Source organism: Phyllobates terribilis, unplaced genomic scaffold (assembly GCF_046119375.1).
Source record: "Phyllobates terribilis strain yellow unplaced genomic scaffold, ASM4611937v1 Scaffold_2__4_contigs__length_985480577, whole genome shotgun sequence".
NCBI classification, from domain to species: domain Eukaryota; kingdom Metazoa; phylum Chordata; class Amphibia; order Anura; family Dendrobatidae; genus Phyllobates; species Phyllobates terribilis.
In genome coordinates, this window is record NW_027362762.1 from 906,991,082 (window position 1) to 907,015,838 (window position 24,757).

At 47.4% G+C, this 24,757-nt stretch overlaps 1 protein-coding gene across 3 annotated transcripts in view; it reads left to right on the forward strand.

The window, feature by feature from the left end:
- Positions 1-2,267, forward strand: part of USP25 (ubiquitin specific peptidase 25) — a 114,303-nt gene extending 112,036 nt beyond the window's left edge. For all 3 annotated transcript variants that reach the window (XM_073668251.1, XM_073668252.1, XM_073668253.1), the window contains one exon: positions 1,514-2,267. In XM_073668251.1, the coding sequence (XP_073524352.1) occupies positions 1,514-1,686 (173 nt within the window). In that variant the 3' untranslated portion in view covers positions 1,687-2,267. The remainder of the gene's footprint in view (positions 1-1,513) is intronic.
- The last annotated feature ends 22,490 nt before the right edge of the window (positions 2,268-24,757 follow it).

Sequence of the window (24,757 nt, forward strand, 5' to 3'; positions counted from 1 at the left end):
TCCGCTTGCGGAAACGCAAAATTAATTGACATGCTGCGGATTTTTGAACGCAGCATAAAAGCTGCGGAAAAATCCGCAGCATGTGCATAGAACTTGCGGAATCCCCTTGGGGACCATGGGGTGCGTATTAGCATGCGTTTTACAAGCATTTCCGCTGCGGAAATTCCGCATCAAAAACGCTTGTAATCCGCAACGTGGGCACGCAGCCTAAGACTGTGTGCCCACTATGCCTTTTTGATGCGGAATTTCCGCAGCAGAAACGCTTTAAAAACGCTTGATAATCCGCGCCCCATGATCCCCAATGAAAATCTTCATGTTCTGTGCCCATGCTGCGGAATTTTCCGCTGCGGATTTTCCCTGCGGAAAAATCCGCAGCATGTCCATTATTTGTGCGTTTCTGCATGCGGATTTGAGGTCCCAATGCATTTAAAAAACGCAAGTCAAATCCGCATGTAAAAACGCGTCAAAAACGCATGCAAAATCCGCAAGCATTTTTGACTGCCAAGAACATGCAGAAACGCAGCAGAAATTTTCTGCTTCATTTCTGCATCGTGGGCACATACCCTAAAAGTGTTTATTCCTCAAGACAACCAATATCACAGATTGATGTTGACCCACTAATCGGCTGTTATCACTGGGGAAAGCTGCATAGAGACTTTATGCATCAGCTCGATGCACGGGATCTCTCAGCAGCCGCTGGAGACGGATGTGCATGCACCCACATTGACATTGTGCACACTCGGGGCTCCTGCAGTGTCGGTGTGGAAGTACAGGGTTCAGGGATACAATTCAGGCAGTGTTTGCTTTGAGCAAGCGACCGCTATCACTCAAGCTAAAGGGAGGTATGCTGATTAAAGGGGTGTGGAATGGTGCCATGAGCCCTTCGTGATCCCTCCCCCCCCCCCCGTGCGGGACAGGATCGTGACCACCCTCACCCCTGTGCTGGCTGGGATCATGACTAACCCTTTCCCTTGTGCAGGGCAGTATCGTGACCCCACCTCCTGTGCAAGGCGGGACTGTGACTTCCCCCTGTGCTAGACGGGACCGTGACTTTCCCTTCCCCCTGTGCTGGGCGGGGATCGTGACTCCCCCTTCCCCCTGTGCTGGGCGGGGATCGTGACTCCCCCCTTCCCCCTGTGCTGGGCGGGGATCATGACTCCCCCTTCCCCCTGTGCTGGGCGGGGATCATGACTCCCCCCTTCCCCCTGTGCTGGGCGGGGATCATGACTCCCCCTTCCCCCTGTGCTGGGCGGGGATCATGACTCCCCCTTCCCCCTGTGCTGGGCGGGATCGTGACCCTCCCCCTGTGCTGGGCGGGATCGTGACCCCCTTGCACCCTGTGATGGATGGGATCGTGACCCTCCCCCTCCCCCTTGTGTTGGGCGGGATCGATTAAACCAAAAATCTTTCATTCAGTATAAACACTTTTATATGTTAACGGACGTGAGGACGTTGGCCCGCTGGGGTTGTGTCGTGTGCTCACTGAGCCCCTTCTTTCTTTCCTTCTCTCCAGCCTGTCTACAAGAAAAGCTGACTGACTTCCTGCCAAAACTGCTCGATTGTTCGACAGAAATCAAAGGTTTCAACGACCCGCCAAAGCTTCCCACCTTCTCCACGCACGAGCTGTGCGAGCGGTTTGCTCGAATTATGTTGTCACTTAGTCGTACGCCGGCTGACGGGAGATGAACAATGCACCTTCTTACGCACATTGTATAGACTTTTTATTTTTTTTTCCTTTTCTTTTCTTAGTTTTTAACTCATGCCTTCCCATGACAAGGTTTGCTTTGTTGCTGCTATAGGATTTTAACTTCTTTTTTTATGTTACAAACTGATAAAATGACTGTATAGACTTTATTTTTTAGCCAGACTGCACCCACACCTGAGTTACGCATGGCCTTCAGCATCCATTTTAAACAGAGCAGACGCAACCAAACTATTTATGGCAAGACCGCTTCAATGGCCACACCTTTGTGACAGTATTACATTGCTTTTATCTACAATAACCTCATTTTATCAATGCTTTTTGTTTTATTGTTTTCTCTTTTTTTTTTTTTTTTTTGTTCACCCCCTGCCCCCTTTAAGTCTGGATTTATTTTCTGTGACCGCCGCCCTTTTAATTATCTGGTGCCGTGTTAATAAAATGACATGGCGCCTGGTAGCTTGTAAATGACATTTAAAGAATAAAGTTTTATTTATGGCTACTGCGTTTGGAAAAAAAAAAATAATAAAAAAAAAAAAAGAAATTGTACATTTATGTATGAAAAGAATAGATAAGTATTTTTTGACGAGCCGAGCAGCACTTAAAGGACGGGTTTTGTGGGGGGTTAAACTGTTTTCTTGATTTGTTGAAGGATTATTATTTTTTTTTTCCCTTAGCACATTATGTCTCAAATAAATTTACTCTTTTTAAAAGAAAGAAAATGTTATGTGGGTGCAACTATCATGGAATAATCGATGTCTTGCGCAGTCTGTCCCTGTGCACATTGAAAATATACCACAACACCGTCCACTCCACTTCTGGACACTTTGGTTCCCAATATTCCTAGAAAATGCCAAAACGCCTTCTTCCAGTAGTCAAGGGGTTAACACATTGCGAAAAAGTCCTGTGGATTCTTTAGAGCAGGTCTGGCCTCAAAATTGTTTGCCTTATTTTTATTATTATTTATAAGAACATTTTCCTGTAGGGACAAAGATTCTGATTCCAGTGATGTGTCACTTATTGGGCTGCTTGGTGCACTTTTGATAGAATCCCTGTTTTCTCTATTGTAGATCTAGCAGTGCTCAGTGTTAAGCTATGTATAGTCCCACCCACACCACTGATTGGCAGATTGCTGACAATATACACAGCAGCCAATCAGTGTTGGGGGTGTGGTTACACGGATTAGCCTGACTGGCCTACACATGAGACCTAGTCCAGAAGTGATGATTTCCTGCTGATAAAACACTGATTGTATTGAAACTACAGCACACAGCCTAGTAAGTGATACATCGCTGGAATCTGGGCTTCTGCCTTTACATCATGCTGCTCTCAGATTAAATGGCAAAGATTCTCTTTCCATCATTAAAGAGAATCTCTGCAACAGGCTGAGCATTTACTCAATGGTCTATCATGCTTTTTTTAATGATAGGTACTTTTCTTGTACATCGGCATACACGGGGCACCACAGCTCAGCTATAGTTGCCCTCATCAGGCTTCTGTGTACGTTTAGAGCAGCAAGGAACACATGTATATTAAATATGACATTTTATAAAATAGGAGTACAGTGCTTAAATAAGGTTACAAAGATTAAATGATAAAAGGACATACATACAACCAAAAAACAGAATAAGATAAGAGTTAAATACAGAAACCTCTTATGAATTTGTATCCACGAGAGCTTCTGGTGGAGGAGAATACCGCAGAGAATATCGACAGAACTGCAATACATGTTGCTTCTCCTGGGGTCAGACACTGATATTTGGTAAATAAGATGTTGTAAAGGGTCTCGCCAGACCCCTCACCTTCTCCATCTACTGAGGTAAGGAAGGGGTCTGCTGATTAGACGTGATTCAAACCCAGTTTTGTCCCTAATTTCTACTGTTGGTCACATTTACCCCCTAGAACCTCCTAGAGAAACAATATGGCCGTCATCTTACCGAACATTCTTCAAGTGTTCTATATGCCACACAAGAATATAATTAATCTATATCCACACACAATCCTTTCTTGGTGCAGGAAGGAATAATGGTTGCATATGGCACACATGGATCTGAGTTTGAGATAATATAACAAGGAGGAAATTATTCCAGTCCTTTTAGGAAGAGTATTCACCATTCTCCTTATCCACAGAGACAGGGTTACAATGACAGGTAACACAGCTACAGTAATATGTACAGGTAATCTGACAGGTATACACAGCTGATGACACAGGATCCACCACAATATTCCGTGTCGCAGCTGACTCTGCTCTTCTTCCCTTCACAATGACTTTTGCACACGCTCATTAGATGCTTCAGTGCAAATGATAGGGTCAAGATTAGTGTTGAGCGATACCTTCCGATATCAGGAAATATCGTATCGGATTGGATCGGGCCGATACCCAAAAAGTATCGGATATCGCCGATTCCGATACCGGAAACCAATGCAAGTCAATGGGACACAAATATCGGAATGAAAATAAACCCTTTCTTTCCTTGTAGGTTAATTCTACATGAAGTAAAACAACTAAGAATAATGTAGAATGACATGAAAAGCCGGCAATTCATCAGCGGCATTCACCGGTACCCGACAATTTACAACAGAAAGAATAGAGCTTCACACATAGATTAGATAGATAGAAACATGTCAGTCACATATATATGAAGTACAGTGACAGTGTTGCTTACTGTACTTGTCATTTAGTGTAAAGGATTTATTAAAAAAAATATTAGTGTTTTCGTGCACCGTCTCTTTAAAAAAGCCAGCCGGCAATTCAGCATCTGTACCCGACAATTTATAACAGACAGAATAGAGCTTCACACATAGATTAGATAGATAGAAACATGTCAGTCACATATATAAGAAGTACAGTGACAGTGTTGCTTACAGAACTTGTCATTTAGTGTAAAGGATTTATTTAAAAAAATAATAGTGTTTTCATGCACCGTCTCTTTAAGAAAGCCGGCCGGCAATTCAGCATCTGTACCCGACAATTTAGAATAGAAGGAATAGAGAATCACACATAGATTAGATAGATAGAAACATGTCAGTCACATATATATGAAGTACAGTGACAGTGTTGCTTACTGTACTTGTCATTTAGTGTAAAGGATTTATTAAAAAAAATATTAGTGTTTTCGTGCACCGTCTCTTTAAAAAAGCCGGCCGGCAATTCAGCATCTGTACCCGACAATTTATAACAGACAGAATAGAGCTTCACACATAGATTAGATAGATAGAAACATGTCAGTCACATATATATGAAGTACAGTGACAGTGTTGCTTACAGAACTTGTCATTTAGTGTAAAGGATTTATTTAAAAAAATAATAGTGTTTTCATGCACCGTCTCTTTAAGAAAGCCGGCCGGCAATTCAGCATCTGTACCCGACAATTTAGAATAGAAGGAATAGAGAATCACACATAGATTAGATAGATAGAAACATGTCAGTCACATATATATGAAGTACAGTGACAGTGTTGATTACTGTACTTGTCATTTAGTGTTAAAATAAAGGATTTATTTAAAAAAAAATTGGCGTGGGGTTCCCCTTAATTTTAGGCTCTAGCGGAGGTTAAGCAGACAGCTGGGGCAAATGTTTGAAGCCTGGGAAGGGGGTAATACCCACGGAGCTTCCCAGGCTACTAATATCAGCCCCCAGCTGAATACCTAGCCTTTACTAGCTATTAAAATGGGGGACCCCCCCAAAAAAATGACGTGGGGTCCCCCCTAATTTAATAGCTAGCACAGGCTAGGCAGACAGCTGGGGGCTGATATTAATAGCCCAGGAAGGGTGCCATGAATATTGGCCCCCTCCCAGGCTAGAAACACCAGCCGTCAGCCGCCCCAGAAATGGCGCATCCATAGGATGCGCCAATTCTGGCACTTAGCCTCGCTCTTCCACGCTGCCCTGGTGCGGTGGCAGGGGGTAATAGGGTTGGGGTTCATGTCAGCTTATAATGCCAGCTGACATCAAGCCCAGGTTAGTAATGGAGAGGCGTCTATAAGACACCCCCATTACTAACCCCATAGTCAAAGTTAAAAGAAAACACAAACACCCAGAATAAAGTCCTTTAATTGAAATAAAGACACAATTCTTTATTGTTCTAAATTAAACCATACTTACCATCACGCCCATTCCAGCTGAAGCCAACGATCTCCTGCAATAAAAGAAAAATAATAAAGCAACCTCATCCTTACCTTTCGATGGTTCCCAGGACAGCTCCAGCTCTGCTACATCGAGATGACAGGCTGGACCGCAGCAGAAAGCTGCCATCCAGCCTGTCATCCCGCAGACACTGAGAAGCGCAGGCATGCTTGCGCTCCTCAGTGTCTCTCTGTGACGTCATCCAGATGAGCCGAGTTCATGTCCAATGAACTCAGCTCACCTCATGCACGTCACTGACAGCGTGGGAAAATTCTCCTGCACTCAGCGCTTCAGCGTGAGAATTCTCCCACGCTGTCAGTGACATACATGAGGTGAGGTCATGTCCAATGAACTCAGCTCACCTCATGCACGTCACTGACAGCGTGGGAAAATTCTCACGCTGAAGTGCTGAGTGCAGGAGAATTTTCCCACGCTGTCAGTGACGTACATGAAGTGAGCGGAGTTCATTGGACATGACCTCGGCTCATCTGGATGCCGTCACAGCCAGACACTGAGGAGTGGAAGTATGCCTGCGCTTCTCAGTGTCTGCGGGATGACAGGATGGATGGCAGCTTTCTGCTGCGGTCCAGCCTGTCATCTCGATGTAGCAGAGCTGGAGCTGTCCTGGGAACCATCGAAAGGTAAGGATGAGGTTGCTTTATTATTTTTCTTTTATTGCAGGAGATCGTTGGCTTCAGCTGGAATGGGCGTGATGGTAAGTATGGTTTAATTTAGAACAATAAAGAATTGTGTGTTTATTTCAATTAAAGGACTTTTTTCTGGGTGTTGTGTTTTTTTAAATACTTTACTAGAAATTCATGGTGGTCATGTCTAATATTGGCGTGACCCCATGAATTTTGGGCTTAGGGCCAGCTGATAATGCCAAGCTGGCCTTAACCCCTTTATTACCCAGTGAGCCACCGCACCAGGGCCCTGGATGAGTTGGGTACAGCGCCAGAAGATGGCGCTTCTATGAACGCGCCATTTTCTGGGGCGGCTGCGGACTGCAATTTGCAGCGGGGGTGGCCCAGAAAGCTTGGGTCTCCCTGCGCTGCGGATTCCAGCCCCCAGCTGCCTAGTTGTATCTGGCTGGGCACAAAAATAGGGCGAAGCCCCACGCATTTTTTTTTAAAATTATTTCATGAAATTCATGGAATAATTAAGAAAAAAAGGGCTTCCCTATATTGTTGTGTCCAACCAGGTACAAATAGGCAGCTGGTGGTTGGGGGCAGCCCATTCCTGCCTGCTGTACCTGGCTGGACACAAATATAGTGCGAAGCCCCACGTCAATTTTTTTTTAATTATTTCATGAAATAATTTTTTTAAAAAAGGGCTTCCCTATATTGTTGTGTCCGGCCAGGTACAAATAGGCAGCTGGTGGTTGGGGGCAGCCTGTTCCTGCCTGCTGTACCTGGCTGGACACAAATATAGGGCGAAGCCCCACGTCAATTTTTTTTAAAATAAGTCCTTTATTTTAACACTAAATGACATTTGAGGAGTTAATAAAGATGCAGTCCCTAAATTATTATTTATTTTTTAATTAATTTTTCCCAAAACTTTTGACGTGGGCTTCGCCATATTTTTGTATGCCAGCCAGGTACAGCATCCAGCTTCTATGAACGCGCCATTTTCCGGGGTGGCTGCGCACTGCAATTTTCAGCGGGGGGAGGGGGGGGGGCAGAAAGCTTGGGCCTCCCTGCGCTGCAGATTCCATCCCCCAGCTGCCTAGTTGTACCTGGCTGGACACAAAAATAGGGAGAAGCTTCACGTATTTTTTTTTTTAAATTATTTCATGAAATTCATGAAATAATTAAGAAAAAAAGGGCTTCCCTATATTGTTGTGTCCAACCAGGTACAAATAGGCAGCTGGTGGTTGGGGGCAGCCCGTTCCTGCCTGCTGTACCTGGCTGGACACAAATATAGTGCGAAGCCCCACGTCAATTTTTTTTAAATCATTTCAGGAAATTCATGAAATAATTTAAAAAAATTGATGTGGGGCTTCGCCCTATATTTGTGTCCAGTCAGGTACAGCAGGCAGGAACGGGCTGCCCCCAACCACCAGCAGCCTATTTGTACCTAGCCGGACACAACAATATAGGGAAGCCCTTTTTTTCTGAATTATTCCATGAATTTCATGAATTTAAAAAAAAAAAAACGTGGAGCTTCGCCCTATTTTTGTGTCCAGCCAGGTACAACTAGGCAGCTGGGGGCTGGAATCTGCAGCGCAGGGAGGCCCAAGCTTTCTGGGCCCCACCCGCTGCAAATTGCAGTCCGCAGCCGCCCCGGAAAATGGCGCGTTCATAGAAGCGCCATCTTCTGGCGCTGTACCCAACTCATCCAGGGCCCTGATGCGGTGGCTCACTGGGTAATAAAGGGGTTAAGGCCAGCTTGGCATTATCAGCTGGCCCTAAGCCCGAAATTCATGGGGTCACGCCAATATTAGACATGACCACCATGAATTTCTAGTAAAGTATTTAAAAAAAACACAAACACCCAGAAAAAAGTCCTTTAATTGAAATAAACACACAATTCTTTATTGTTCTAAATTAAACCATACTTACCATCACGCCCATTCCAGCTGAAGCCAACGATCTCCTGCAATAAAAGAAAAATAATAAAGCAACCTCATCCTTACCTTTCCATGGCTCCCACGACGGCTCCAGCTCTGCTACATCGAGATGACAGGCTGGACCGCAGCAGAACGCTGCCATCCAGCCTGTCATCCCGCAGACACTGAGAAGCGCAGGCATACTTCCACTCCTCAGTGTCTGGCTGTGACGGCATCCAGATGAGCCGACAATGAACTCGGCTCACCTCATGTACGTCACTGACAGCGTGGGAGAATTCTCCTGCACTCAGCGCTTCAGCGTGAGAATTTTCCCACGCTGTCAGTGACGTGCATGAGGTGAGGTCATGTCCCATGAACTCGGCGCACCTCATGCACGTCACTGACAGCGTGGGAGAATTCTCACGCTGAAGCGCTGAGTGCAGGAGAATTTTCCCACGCTGTCAGTGACGTGCATGAGGTGAGCTGAGTTCATTGGACATGACCTCGGCTCATCTGGATGACGTCACAGAAAGACACTGAGGAGCGCAAGCATGCCTGCGCTTCTCAGTGTCCGCGGGATGACAGGCTGGATGGCAGCGTTCTGCTGCGGTCCAGCCTGTCATCTCGATGTAGCAGAGCTGAAGCTGTCCTGGGAACCATGGAAAGGTAAGGATGAGGTTGCTTTATTATTTTACTTTTATTGCAGGAGATCGTTGGCTTCAGCTGGAATGGGCGTGATGGTAAGTATGGTTTAATTTAGAACAATAAAGAATTGTGTGTTTATTTCAATTAAAGGACTTTTTTCTGGGTGTTTGTGTTTTTTTTAAATACTTTACTAGAAATTCATGGCGGTCATGTCTAATATTGGCGTGACCCCATGAATTTCGGGCTTAGGGCCAGCTGATAATGCCAAGCTGGCCTTAACCCCTTTATTACCCAGTGAGCCACCGCACCAGGGCCCTGGATGAGTTGGGTACAGCGCCAGAAGATGGCGCTTCTATGAACGCGCCATTTTCCGGGGCGGCTGCGGACTGCAATTTGCAGCGGGTGGGACCCAGAAAGCTTGGGTCTCCCTGCGCTGCAGATTCCAGCCCCCAGCTGCCTAGTTGTACCTGGCTGGACACAAAAATAGGGCGAAGCGCCACACATTTTTTTTTTTAATTATTTCATGAAATTCATGGAATAATTAAGAAAAAAAGGGCTTCCCTATATTGTTGTGTCCGGCTAGGTACAAATAGGCAGCTGGTGGTTGGGGGCAGCCCGTTCCTGCCTGCTGTACCTGGCTGGACACAATTATAGGGCGAAGCCCCACATAATTTTTTTTTAATTATTTCATGAATTTCCTGAAATAATTAAAAAAAAATTGACGTGGGGCTTCACACTATATTTGTGTCCAGCCAGGTACAGCAGGCAGGAATGGGCTGCCCCCAACCACCAGCTGCCTATTTGTACCTAGCCGGACACAACAATATAGGGAAGCCCTTTTTTTCTTAATTATTCCATGAATTTCATGAAATAATTAAAAAAAAAAAAACGTGGAGCTTCTCCCTATTTTTGTGTCCAGCCAGGTACAACTAGGCAGCTGGGGGATGGAATCTGCAGCGCAGGGAGGCCCAAGCTTTTTGCCCTCCCCCCCCCCGCTGAAAATTGCAGTCCGCGGCCGCCCCGGAAAATGGCGCGTTCATAGAAGCTGGATGCTGTACCTGGCTGGCATACAAAAATATGGCGAAGCCCACGTCAAAAGTTTTGGGAAAAATTTATTAAAAAATAAATAATAATTTAGGGACTGCATCTTTATTAAGTCCTCAAATGTCATTTAGTGTTAAAATAAAGGATTTATTTAAAAAAAAAATGGCGTGGGATCCCCCATAATTTTAGTCTCTAGCGGAGGTTAAGCAGACGGCTGGGGCAGATGTTTGAAGCCTGGGAAGGGGGTAAAACCCACGGAGCTTCCCAGGCTACTAATATCAGCCCCCAGCTGAATACCTAGCCTTTACTAGCTATTAAAATGGGGGACCCCCCAAAAAAAAATGACGTGGGGTCCCCTCTATTTTAATAGCTAGCAAAGGCTAGGCAGACAGCTGGGGGCTGATATTAATAGCTCAGGAAGGGTGCCATGAATATTGGCCCCCTCCCAGGCTAGAAACACCAGCCGTCAGCCGCCCCAGAAATGGCGCATCCATAGGATGCGCCAATTCTGGCACTTAGCCTCGCTCTTCCACGCTGCCCTGGTGCGGTGGCAGGGGGTAATAGTGGTGGGGTTCATGTCAGCGCCAGCTGCCATGAAGCCCAGGTTAGTAATGATGGCCGTCTATATGACACCCCCATTACTAACCTACAAAGTGTTAAAAAGAAAAAACACACTACACCCAGAAAAAAATAATTTATTTGAAATAAAACACCATTTTATTTAATTCTTAGTTTACTAAAAAAAAAATAGTTACCTGTCCACGTTCCTGCGCTGATCTCCCATGCACAGCTGTCACATCTGGAGATGGTGACAGCTGTCATGGCTGCTGTAAGCTCACGCTGCCGGGAACACGTCCGCTCCCGGCAGCGGGAGCCACTGACTGAGGTCACCGGAGTGCATTCAGGCAGCGCAGCTCCGGAGACCTCCTTTACGGCAGTGCTGTACCGTGGGAATTTCTCACGATACAGCAGTGCCGTAAAGGAGCTAACCGGAGCAGCGCTGCCTGAACTCCGGCGAACCCTTACGGCCCCGTCATTCTAGCGGCGGCAGCGGTTCAGAGCGGTCACATTCTATGTGGCTGCTCTGAACTGGAGATCTTCGTGGGACACTCGTGGACTGCTACGGAGGGGTAAGGATAAGGTTGTGGTTTATTATTTTATATTTTATTACAGGAGATCGATGGCTTCGGGGAATTAGGTGTCTTGGTGAGTATAGGTGTAGTTTTTTATTTTTTACTTTATTTTAGGTGGCGATCGGCGGGGACAGGTAATGTATGAACTAATTTCTTTTAGGTAACCACTGGCCACCAATGACATGTATCTAACATTTATTGGGGACACAGTAGGGCAATTTAAATAGCAGGATCAGGCTGATGGGAACTACTGCTCCCATCGAGCTGATCCTGCTGGCAGGAGTGGACGGGGGACAGACATAGGCCGATGGGAGTAGTAGTGTCACATCGGCCTATGTCTGCCCGCACACACACCCGCACACATCGCACAGACACCCCGCACACACACCCCGCACACATCGCACAGACACCCCGCACACACACCCCGCACACACACCCCGCACACACACCCGCACACACACACACCCGCACACACACACACCCGCACACACACCCCGCACACATCGCACAGACACCCCGCACACACACCCCGCACACATCGCACAGACACCCCGCACACACACCCCGCACACACACCCCGCACACACACACCCGCACACACACACCCCGCACACACACTAATCATGACGGGTCCGGGAGGTGAGGCTGACCTGTGCGGCCGTGGGAAAGTTGATGTGAGTTCATGCAGTCAAGCATGAACTCACATGAACCCTCTGAGGGCACCGCGGCTACTTCAAATGAACAGCTGATCGGCATCACCTGATACCTCAGCTGTTCATTTGAAATAACCGGCGGGAAAGCGCAGCACAGAACGGGAAAGCCGGCGGTGAAGTCTTTTCACTGCCGGCTTCCCCGCCCGGGTCCTTCGCTCCTTGGTGCTGTGCTCCCCGCCCGGTCCTAATTTACGATCGGGATGGGAGGTGGCGAGGGGAGCGGAGGATCGGGGTGGGAGGCTGCGGGGAAGCAGTATGGGGCTGCGTGATTGTTTAAAAGCCGGCGGCTTTTTACCGCGCGCCGGCTTTTAAACAATCAGGAGAATTCTCCCACGCTGGGATGGCATTCTGATGACAAGCTGGATCGCAGCTGAGCGCTGCCATCCAGCTTGTCATCCTTCAGAGACACTGCAGAGCGCAGGCATTATGGGAACTTCCGATTCCGGTATTCGATATTATAAAAGTATCGGAATTAAGTATCGGAATTCCGATACAGTGAATATCGGCCGATACCCGATATTTCAGTATCGGAATGCTCAACACTAGTCAAGATCTGATCATTGCTGTTAATGTACATGTTTTATTTTCTAAAACAGGAAGTCAGTCTAAAAGAAAAAAAAAAGCCCTAGTGGCCAGTGTGGAATTTACAAGATTTATATTTATTTTTAATGCAAATAAAAAAAATAAATATAACAGTAAAACCTGATTTAAACAATAGGTGATTTTTGAAGCTATCCTCAATTGCTTTTTTTCATTTTTAATTTTTTTTTTCCCCTATATAACAAGCGGCAATAAGGTTAACATACAATGGTGTCATTTGTCATAAGACAAGGCTACTCCTCATCTAGACGTTGGATGGATAAATAACATTGGTGTGAAGAGTAAAGTTGTCCTCTTACTATATTTGAAGTGGGAGAGAAATGCCATGGAGATTCCAGTGCCTAATACTAGTCCTCTGTCTTCAGGTGTGGGATCTGTGTCTTCAACTTCACCTCTACAGCTAAGGCCACGTTCACACATTCAGTATTTTGTCACTATTTTATATCTGTATTTGTAAGCCAAAATCAGGAGAGAAACAATCAGAGGAAAAGTATAATAGAAACCTGTGCACGCCATCGCCTGCTCTATTCCCAGGAGTGTGATATCGGGGTCAATTAGTTCCTTGTCCTCCAATGATAACCTTGGGAATGTAACTTTATTTACTAACGCCTTAATGTCTTCAGAGTCTGATGTTAGGTGTGAGCTGTTAAAACTGCGGATAACAATCCTGAAATCTGTCCAAAATCTGATCATTGTCTAGTAATATATTTCCATTGTTCCATACTAATTTTTAAGATTGAGGAGAAGAATTTTTTTGATGACCAAGGTGAGCATAGAGCTTACTGGATGGATTGCTACATTCAAAATTCGATTTATTTTTATAATAATAAAACAACCACAAATACTACCACGCTAAGTACATTCAGAGCTGGTGCCTCTGACTAGATGATGGGTGTAGATAAATACAAAAAGAGAAAATGAAAGTGCTGCCCAAATGGATATCCTACTTCTAACTGCCCCCTCAGTGAGGATACACACATTGATCCCAGCTACAGCCAACAATAGTTCTATGAGAAAGAAACAGAGAGGGAAAAGTGGCAGCACTTACTTGGAGAAGTATGGGCTATTTCCGTAGAAAGGTGTGTTGACTAGGCAGGCTTTGCAGAATCACAGCCATCAGCTGTTGGTTGTGGCGTGGAAGTCCTCAGCCAGCCAGACCGAGCGCAATAGTTCAGCAGTTGATGGGCGCTATTACCATATGTCCAGCTGGGTCTGTACTGATGAGCCGGCGGAGTAAAACGGGAGCGTCCTCCCGAAAACGTGCCTCCGACCCACTCTAGCGCTGGTACAAACGCGGCGTGCTCCGGCCGGAAGCTTGGCCGCGTGAGCGCAGAGCTGGTTGGGGCGTAGCACTGTGACGGCACAGCCCAAAGTATGAGATGTACAGGGGGGCCACAAAAAAGACCGACGCGTTTCGAAGGACACAGTCCTTCCTCAAGGTGTGGCTCACCTAGACCTCCTGCCTTTAGCATTGCCAGCCTGCTGCCAACCAACAGCACACATCAACTGCTGAACTATTGCGCTCGGTCTGGCTGGCTGAGGACTTCCACGCCACAACCAACAGCTGATGGCTGTGATTCTGCAAAGCCTGCCTAATCACCACACCTTTCTATGGAAGTAGCCCATACTTCTCAGAGTAAGTGCTGCCACTTTTCTGTCTCTGTTTCTTTCTCATAGTGAGCCTGCTTACTACCAGCAGCTTTTATATCCTGTGTGAAGCGCCAGTGTGTTTTTTAGTTTGTGATTTATTTTTCTTTCAGTGAAAATCTTTTCTTTTGAGCCTTTTCATGCAGATGAATAAAGAATATCCTTCCCACCTGTAACCATAGGTATTTATTTACCTCCATACGGGTCTATAATGTATTTTTGCTCTTTAGTGGCACAGCTTTTAGATAGAAGAACTTTGTGACTAGTGGATGCTTTTTTTTTCTTTTGAGAAAAAAATCTATTCACTTTAAGACACCAAGGTCAGTAGGCTTTTAATGTGTCCCATATAATACTAGGATTGGTGGTATTAGTATCTGTAAAAACATGATTTTTGGTTACTCACTGTAAAATCTGTTTCTTTTAGCCTTCATTAGGGGACACAGGAAACCACGGAGTGTATGCTGCTGCCACTGTGCCCAAAAAAAGTAGCTCCTCCCCAGCAGTGTACACCCCACCGACTGGCTCTAAGTTAATCAGTTAGTGAGAAAGCAGTAGGAGAAGCAACATGTAAAGAATAACATAGACGGAAATGCACAAAAAAACAAACAATAGAAAATGTCAATACTGCTGTCAAGATTGGGTGGGTGCTGTGTGCCCCCAATGAAGGCTCCGAGAAACAATTTTATGGTGAGTAATCAAAAATCCTGTTTTCTCTATCTCTTCATCGGGTGACACCGGAAACCATGGGACGTCCCAAAGCACAATCCCCAGGGAGGGAAACAGCACAAACTCCATTCAGGTTGGAGATCTAGCCATAGCCGCTTGTAAGCTTTTCCTACCTAGGCTGGCATCTGCCGAAGCGTAGGTATGGACCCTGTAGAATTTTGCAACCGTGTGAGTAGAAGACCATGTTGCTGCTTTGCAACGCTGTAGGGCAGATGCCCGATGGTGATTGGCCAGGAGGTCCCCACCGCTCAGGTAGAGTGGGCCTTAATTCCAGGGGAGTTGCTCTGTTCTTAACCCAGTAGGCCTCCAAGATGGTCGTCCGGATTGAGTGGGTAATTGTAGCCTTGGACGCTGAAAGGCCTCTTCTAGAGCCCCGAGGGATCGCAAAAAGAGAATCCGCACTATGGAAGGGGGCGGTCCTAGAAGGTAAATTCGAATCACCCTGACCAGGTCCAACCTGTCCAGAGATCGCTCCAGAGGGTGAACCAGAGAAGGACAGAACAAGGCGAGGACTATGTCCTCATTGAGATGAAAGGCGGAGACTACCTTGGGAAGAAAGGAAGGTACAGGCCGCAAAACCATCTTATCCTGGTGCAGAACAAGGAAGGGTCAGTGACATGAAAGCTGCCAGCTCTGAAACCGGCCTGATGGAAGTGATGGGCACAAGAAAAAACACCTTCCAAGAGAGAAAAGGCAAAGAGACCTCATTGAGCTGCTTGAAGGGACTCCTGAGAGTCTCCAGAATCAGGTTGAGGTCCCAGGAATCTACCGGTGGATGATAGGGAGGGGCTGCATGGGCCACTCCTTGAAGAAAAGTTCTGACCTGAAAACGTGAAGCCAAATTCTTTTGGAAAAGAATAGCCAAAGAAGAGAGTTGGCCTTTCAGCGAACTGCAAGCTAGACCTGCGTCAAGCCCTGATTTGTAGAAAGGCCAGAACAGAAGTAAGAGAGAAAACCAAAGGAGCGGTATGAGTAGTCTCACACCAACGGAAGAAGGCTTTCCAAGTCCTATAGTAGACTCTAGACGATGCCAGCTTCCGAGCTCGAATCATCGTCTGAATCACTCATTCCGAGAACCCAGACGGTCTTAGAACAGCGGTCTCAACAGCCATGCCATCAAATCGAGCAACCGAGAATTCTGGTGGAAGATGGGTCCCTGAGAAAGCAGATCTGATCTGTCGGGGATCCTCCAAGGCATATCTACGAGTAAATTGATGACCTCTGCAACACAGGCCCTCCTGGGCCAATCCGGTACTCCTTCCACCTTGATATTTTTCAACAGCCTGGGAAGCAGGGGAAATGGCGGGAACATAAGGGAGAGCAAACTGTGACCAGGGTATCACCAGAGCGTCGACTCCCACCACGGGAGGATCGCGGGACCTGGAGACAAACTGCGATACCTTTCTGTTCATCCTGGAGGCCATGAGATTCACGGCCGGGGCGCCCCAACGTAGACCAATCTGATGGAAGACTTCCTGATGCAGAGACCATTCTCCCGCCGCAAGACCCTCGGCGGCCTATTTGTCTTCACCGGGAATGTATACCGCTGAAATTGCTGGAACCATGTGTGACGACACCGCTTCTAATCTTAATTAGCCAGGCTTCTGGATTTGTTAGGCCAGGAGAAATACACTATTGTGTTTGTGTTGACTTTGAATGTATGTGTTTGGTCCCATGGATATGTTGTTTCGGGTTGCCAGGTGGGACCCTCATGTCGTCTGGAACCCATGTTTGGAGAAGCCAGGGTGGGATCCTCGGGTCTCCTGGCCTTGTACCTTGATGGACTGTCAGCTTACTAAGCTTGCCGCTACCTCCTCTCTGTGGGTGCCCGCCAAAAGCGGGGGGCCACTGATTGAGGTAGTTTGCTCTGGAAGTCCCAAAATCGCAGCTGTTCTATCCCCGGCGGGCCAGCGGAAGGGTGAGACTGTAATTTTCCACCATCTTGGGTATTTGCTGGTACTGTTCTATATATTTGTCTGGTGGTTCAATAAAATATTGCCACACTGTTTTTACTCTCACCCTGTGTTGTCACCTTGTATTATGCCCACGGAAGACCCCAGCTTTTCAAACTATGTTCTCTGCCCAGAGAAGGATCTAGTAGACTTCGGTCAAGGCCAAAGGGCTCAGAGTTCCTCCCTGGTGATTGACATATGCCACCACCTTGACATTGTCCATTTGGACTCAAACCGGTAGGCCCCTGAGAAGGTCCTGCCAGTGGAGAAGGAACAGAAGAATGGATCTGACCACGAGAATATTGATCTGCAGCGAAATCTCTTCTGGTGGCAAACGACCCTGGACAGTGAGGTTGTGGAAGACTGCTCCCCAGCCGAGGGGACTGGCATCCGTTGTGACCACTTGCCAGTGGATAGGAAGTAAGGACCTACTCTGTCGAATGAGGAGGGAGGACAGCCACCAGTTTATGGACGCCCTGACTCGGACAAAATCCCGATAGAACGATCCAGGGAGAGAACCGACCGGTTCCATTGGGACAGGATGGTCTGGTGAAGTGGCCTAGTGCGGAACTGAGCAAATGGGATTGCCGCTACCATCCTGCCCAGAACTGCCATGTCCGAGCTAAGGAATGGAGATCACGGGGCCTGTAGAGATTGCACCCCATTGGAGAGCTGCTCTCGTTTCTTTGGGGAGAAAGACTTTCGCCTGGAGGGTGTTGAAAAGCATGCCCAGGAAATTCAGATACTGGGACTGAACTAGACAAGACTTATACCTGAGAATTCAACCGAGCCAAGATAGGGTGTCGAGCGTGATGAACAGGATTTCCTGGGCTAGGGAGAAGGATTGGCTTTTGCGAGGATATCATCCAGGTAAGGTATGACCACTAGACCCCTGTCGGTAAAATGGCCATTACCGCTGCCATTATCTTTGTAAAGACTCGGGGTGCAGTTGCCGGGCCGAAAGGAAGGGCAAAGAACTGAAAGTGGTCTTGCCATACCGTGAACCAAAGGAATCTCTGATGGCCCGGAAAAATTGAGACCTGGAGGTAGGCAACCTGGATATCCATGTAACACAGGAAATCCTGAGATTCCTTGGAAGCTATTACTGAATAAATGGATTCCATCATAAAATGATATAAATGAACGCTCTTGTTCAGCAACTTGAGATACATGATGGGCCGAACGAACCCGTACTTCTTTGGAACTACAAAACGCTTTTAATAGAAACCTGTAAAATGTTCCTGAGGTTGGACGAGAACGATGGTGCCTGTTCGGAGGAGGGAGGCAATAGCTGCTCTTGGTGAGCAGGATTGGAAAAAACGGTCTCTGGGTCGCAAAATGAATTCTATTTTGTATCCTGAGGATACCACCTCTCTGACCCAGTGAATAAATGCCTGTCTGAAGCTAATCTCTTAGCAAGAAGTCCCCTCAAAGTCCCACTGTTTAAAAAAAAAAAAAGACGTACTGAAGTGGATACAATTTGCCAAAGAACACATCAACTGCCCTAAAGAGGAATGGAGAAACATTTTGTGGACTGATGAAAGTAAAATTGCGGCCCTTGGACCCAAAAAGAACAGACAGTTCATCAGACGACCCCCAAACTCTGCATTCAAGTCACAGTACACTCTGAAGACAGTGAAGCATGGAGGTGCAAGCATCATGATATGGGCATGTTTCTCTTACTATGGTGCTGGACCTATTTATCGCATACCAGGGATCAAGGACCAGTTTGCATATATTAAAATACTATAAATAAATACTGTACCTCTTGAAACAGTCAGGCTCTAGTAGGCGAGCGGGCAGAACCATTCTTTGGATCACCTGAACACTCTTCATTTGTTAGGGGCTAGGGTCCTGCCAGATAGACAGATGAGGATACGGGGTGGCAGCCCACGCCGTACTTACTGTCTCTACGTGGGACTGTTCACACTGTTTCTCTCCAGAGGTAGAGAAGAGCTCTTGTGGCGCCCCTGAGGATTCAGTCGCCACAGAGGTACTGCATCTCACTCAGAGGTGTGGTATCTCACTCTCAGGTAAGGATGGAGTACTGCCCGGGACCCTAACACCTGCATTCATTACACCACACTTCAGAGGGCAGGGCGAGATTGCTCCTATGGGAGAGCACAGTCCCTGGTCCCTTACTGGAGTGGGGGGGGACCAAGTGAGGGGGAACCATGTAGTGGGTGTGGGTGGAGGACGTAGATCAGGGGATCACTTCAGTAGCTGTATAAAGAGGGGAGCCATCTTAGAAAGACAAGCCAGTCAGAGGAGGAAAGTGAGGGGAACAGAGGCTCTGCAGGAGCTCTGCTCCAGAGGCGGGCCTAGCCAGTGAGGCCCAAGTCTGAGGGGAGTGAGAGGAGTGGGAGGAAGGCTCCAGAAGGAAAGAAGGGATCCCAGGGGTACGGGAAGTGCTGGAGGCTACCCGTACTCCCGAATCTGCCAGGCGGTGGAGGGAATCGAGCCGCAGAGGGGACCGACCCCTTAACTAGTGGAGAACTACAAGGTTCAGCTAGGAACCGGAGGCTGCTGTACTTGCAAGGTGCAATGGCCACATCCGCAATTACAGTGGCATGTAAAAGTTTGGGCACCCCTGGTCAAAGTTAGTGTTATTGTGAACAGTTAAGCAAGTTGAAGATGAAATGATCTCTAAAAGGCCTGAAGTTAAAGATAACAGATTTCCTTTGTATTTTAGGCAAAAAATATATATTTTTTAATCTTTTACATTTTAAAAATGACGAAAAAGGAAAATGGACCAATGCAAAAGTTTGGGCATCCTGCATGGTTAGTACCTAGTAGCACCCCCTTTTGAAAGTATCACAGCTTGTAAAAGCTTTTTGTAGCAAGACAAGAGTCTTTCAATTCTTGTTTGAGGGATTTTCATCCATTCTTCCTTGGAAAATCCTTCCAGTTCTGTGAGATTCCTTGGTCATCTTGCATGCACTGCTATTTTGAGGTCTAGCCACAGATTTTCATTGATGTTCAGAAGAGGGGACTGTGAGGGCCATTGTAAAACCTTCAGCTTGCACCTTTTGAGGTAGCCTATTGTGGATTTTGATGTTTGTTTAGGATCATTAACCATTTGTAGAAGCCATCCTCTTTTCAACTTCAGCTTTTTTACAGATGGTGTTATGTTTGCATCAAGAATTTGTTGAAATTTCATTGAATCCATTGTTCCCTCTACCCGTGAAATGTCCCCTGTACCATCGGCTGCAACACAACCCCAAAGCATGATTGATCCACCCCCATGCTTAATAGTTGGCGAGATGTTATTTTCCTGAAATTTGGTGACCTTTTTTCTCCACACATACCTTTGATCATTGTGGCCAAAGACTTCTATTTTAACCTTTTCGGTCGACAGAACTCGTTTCCAAAATGTATCAGGCTTGTTTAGATGTTCTTTTGCATACTTCTGATGCTGAATTTTATGGTGAGGCTGCAGGAGAGGTTTTCTTCTGATGACTCTTCCATGAAGGTCATATTTGTGCAGGTGTCTCTGAACAGTAGAACAATGAACCACAAAGCTAGAGTCTGCTAAATCTTTCTGTAGGTCTTTTGAGGTTAAGCAGGGGTTCTGATTTGCCTTTCTAGCAATCGTACGAACAGCTCTCACTGAAATTTTGCTTGGTCTTCCAGACCTTATCTTGACCTTCACTGTTCCTGTTAACTGCCATTTCTTAATTACATTTCAAACTGAGGAAAGGGCAACTTGAAAACGCTTTGCTATCTTCTTTTAGCCTTCTCCTGCTTTATGGGCCTCCACTATTTTCATTTTCAGAGTGCTAGGCAGCTGCTTAGAATAACCCATGGCTGCTGTTTTTTTGGCATAAAGTTAGAGGAGGCTTGGTTTTTATAAAGCTGGGAAATTTTCATCACCTGGCATTTCCTAACGATGGTAGTGAACAAGCCATAACCCTAACAGGCTAATTATGGTCAGAAACCTTGGACAAAATTATCAAAGTACACAAATCTCCAAGGGTGCCCAAACTTTTGCATAGGCCCATTTCCCTTATTGTAATTTTTTAAAATGAAAAAAAAGACAATATATATATTTATTTGCCTAAAATACAACTGAAATATGTCATCTTTAACAATATGCCTATTAGAGATCATTTCATCTTCAACTTGCTTAACTGTTCACAATAACAGTGATTTTGACCAGGGGTGCCCAAACTTTTACATGCCACTGTATATCGCCGAGAAGGTGGCTACAGAGGGTCCAGGGGACTGCAGGTCGCCCGACAAGACCAGAGGTTACCGGATTGGGATACTGATTGCGAGGCGCAGGGCAGGAGGGTGAGAGCCAGCGCAGGAAGACGACTGAGAAAGGCACACAGAAAGGGGTCCCGTTAAGTGCTCCTGAATTATCTGGGGGATTGCTGAGCCCCTGCTTGGTGAACGCAGCGCGACGTGGGAGGCTGTACCTGTACAGTGCAGCCTGAAGAGCTTAAGAACTGTGAGTAAACTTGGAACACTGCACCCCACTGTCTCCGTGATTATTGCCTGCGCCATTACCCCCCCCTGCACTACAACGCCCAGCATAATCCATAACATCTACACTGCCCTGGAGCTGAGCTCTACCTGTGGAGAGCCACACCATCCCTGCTGCAGTAACATCAGCTCCAGAGGACCTGCTCCGCAGCGGCAGCTCCATTAGCCACTTACCACAGGTGGCGTCACGAACTTTACACAATCACTATAAATCCCCTATCAATAACCCCTTTTTATTGACCGCCCTGGGTCATGGACCGGGTCACCGCCACTGTGACATTCCCCAGCATTTACTGGCCCGGCACCGGGTACCCCACGGCCCAGGGGGTGCGTCACTTTATTAAAAAGAAAGAGAAAAAAGATTACTGAAAGAACAACAATAACCGAGGTAGATATGGGTCTAGTGAAATACCCGTGTCCACCTCCTACTGACACTAAGGCCGGTTTCACACGTCCACATATCTCCGGTACCGGAGATATCCGTGCCCCATGTGTCCGGCAACCGCATGCTGCATCAGGATCACACGGACGGCGCTTGGGAATCAGCGCTACAGTTAGCGCTGTTCCAAGGCCGGTTGATGAATGCTGCCCTCATCATGGTTCTCTGCTGTCGCTGTGATCAGCACCAGCAGGGACAGCGATGAGGGTAGTAGTAGTCTGCTCCCTCAGTGTCCCCACCTGTAAAAATAAGAATAAAATAATAAAATAATAAAATCCATGTACTCACCTCTCCTAAGTGTCCCCCACTGTAATCATCTGTAATCGCTGCTGCAGAGGAGCCAGGGAGAATAAGCGGCTCCGGCTCCTCGGCAGCAGTCAGATGATTACCCTCATCCCTGTCCCTGCTGGTGCTGATCGCAGTGGCGGCAGGGAACCATGATGAGGGCAGCATTCAGCACCGGCGCTGGGGAACAGCTCTAACTCTAGCGCTGATTCCCAGGCGCCGGTACATGTCACACAGATGACGCACGGATGTCATCCGTGTGGTACATTTTGCGGACCCTGTATCCGCCAAAAAATGGACTTGTCTCCGTGTGGAGCACACGGACACACGGTCCGTGAAACCACACTGAGATGTGCACAGACCCATTCATTTGAATTGGTCTGCGTGTGTCAGTGTCTCCGATACGTGTGGAAACTCACCACTCGTACTGGAGACTGATTAACTTAGTGCCAGCTGGTGGGCTGTACACTGCTGGGGAGGAGCTAATTTTTTGTGCATAGTGTCAGCCTCCTAGTAGCAGCAGCATACACCCCATGGTTTCCTGTGTCCCCCAATGAAGCGATAGAGATAACTGATCAGGTATATGGTTTTGTTCTCCTATCAACTTGAGCCAAAAAGGGTGCACATGCCAATTGTGTTTGGGCATCTGGAAGAAATCTGAATGTCTTTGCACAACAGTAAGTGGTCTGACAGCTCCTTCTGGCTGTAACCTAGTTAGGTCCAGAAATATTTGGACAGTGACCAAATTTGTGATTTGGGCTCTGCATGCCACTATTTTAATTTTAAAATGAAACAGCTGAGAAACAACTGAAGTGTAGAGTTTCAGATTTACGTAATGGGGTTTAACAAAAATATCCTAAGTTCTGGAGCTCAAAAATAATTGGACAAATTAATTTCACCATAAATAAAATGTTCATTTTTAATATTCTTTTGAGAATCCTTTGTGTAACGGGTCTGGGAGGCGGAACCTCTGAGCAACTTATACAAGGGGGCGGTCCTTGTAAGGAAGCGGGTGGCGACCAGGGAAGACAGGCAGGTAGTCACAGCAGGTGACCGGGACAGTCTCTGGGTAAACGGGCAGGAGGTCACAGCAAGTGACCGGGCAGTCTCTGGGTGAACGGGCAGGAGGTCACGGCAAGTGACCGGGACAGTCTCTGGGTGAACGGGCAGGAGATCACGGCAAGTGACCGGGACAGTCTCTGGGTAAAGGGTAGGTACGACCTGTGACGGCTGAGCCTCCAGGTAGGCTAGCAGGCAGATGGCAGATGTGTGCTCCCAGGTGAGCAGGCGAGAGTCTCTGGATAAGCAGGTGGTCACAGCATGTGACGGCGGAGCCTCCAGGTAGGCTAACAGGCAGGTAGCAGATGAGTGCTCCCAGGTGAGCGGGCAAGAGTCTCTGGACTGGCAGGTGGTCACAGCACGTGACGGCGGAGCCTCCAGGTAGGCTAGCAGACAGGTAGCAGATGAGCGCTCCCAGGTGAGCGGGCAAGAGTCTCTGGACTGGCAGGTGGTCACAGCACGTGACGGTGGAACCTCCAGGTAGGCTAGCAGATGGGTAGCAGGTGGGCGCTCCCAGGTGAGCGGGCAAGCTGGTCCATAGACAGACTGACAGGTGTCGGAAGGCAGACCGTCGGACCTCAGGCTAGCAAGCAGGTAAGCGGATAACAGGCAGGAATCAGACAGCAATCTGGCAGGAAACTGGCAGGTAACTGGCAGGTAACTGGAAACGGGACCTGAGGGCTGAAGCAGAGTAGTGAACAGTGCAACAACATTGCTCGGGCACCTCCATTTTGGAGGAGGTGCCTTATATATGGTGAAGTCCTCCGGCCATTGGCCGGGGACTCCTTAGGACGGCGCGCGCGGCCCCTTTAAGAGGGGGGGAGCGCGCGTGCGCGCGCCCTAAGCACCGTGGCCGGGAAGGAGCGCGCGTTGCCAGCAGAGCGGGAGGAGGACGCCGGGCTCGGAGCGGAGAGGTGAGGGGAACAGCGTCCCTGCCTAGCAGAGGGCAGGGACGCCGACGCTACAATACCCCCCCCTTTAGGCCAGACAGAAATTTAGCAAGGATGAGAGGGGCATGGATGTTCTCCCGGGGCTCCCACGTTCTCTCTTCAGGACCAAACCCCTTCCAATCTACTAGAAAAAAGGTCTTTCCTCTTACCCTTTTTGTGGCCAGAATGTTCTCTACCTCAAACTCGTTTTCAGCGGAAACTGGAGCAGGAGGCGTACCTGTAGACTTGGAAAAAGAGTTAAGTACCACGGGTTTGAGGAGAGATACATGGAAGGAGTTAGGGATCCGCAAGTTGGCCGGGAGTTTCAATTTATAGGCCACCGGGTTTATCTGACTGATGACCTCCAGAGGACCGATGAACCGAGGCCCTAACTTATAGGAAGGAATCTTGAGCCGGACATACTTGGACGAGAACCAGACCTTATCTCCTGAACGGAATTGAGGAGGATCCAGACGTTTTTTGTCAGCATGTCTTTTCATACGCTCGGACGACTGAAGGAGTGCGGACCGGGTACTCTCCCACAAGGAGGAAAATTTGTTAACAAGAGATTCCGCAGCCGGATTATCCACCGAGGTGGAGACGGGAAATGGGATCCGAGGATGCTGACCGAAGACTACAAAAAACGGGGATTTGGAGGAAGATTCGCTCTCGTGATTGTTGTAAGAGAATTCGGCCCATGGCAGGAGATCCACCCAGTCAGAAT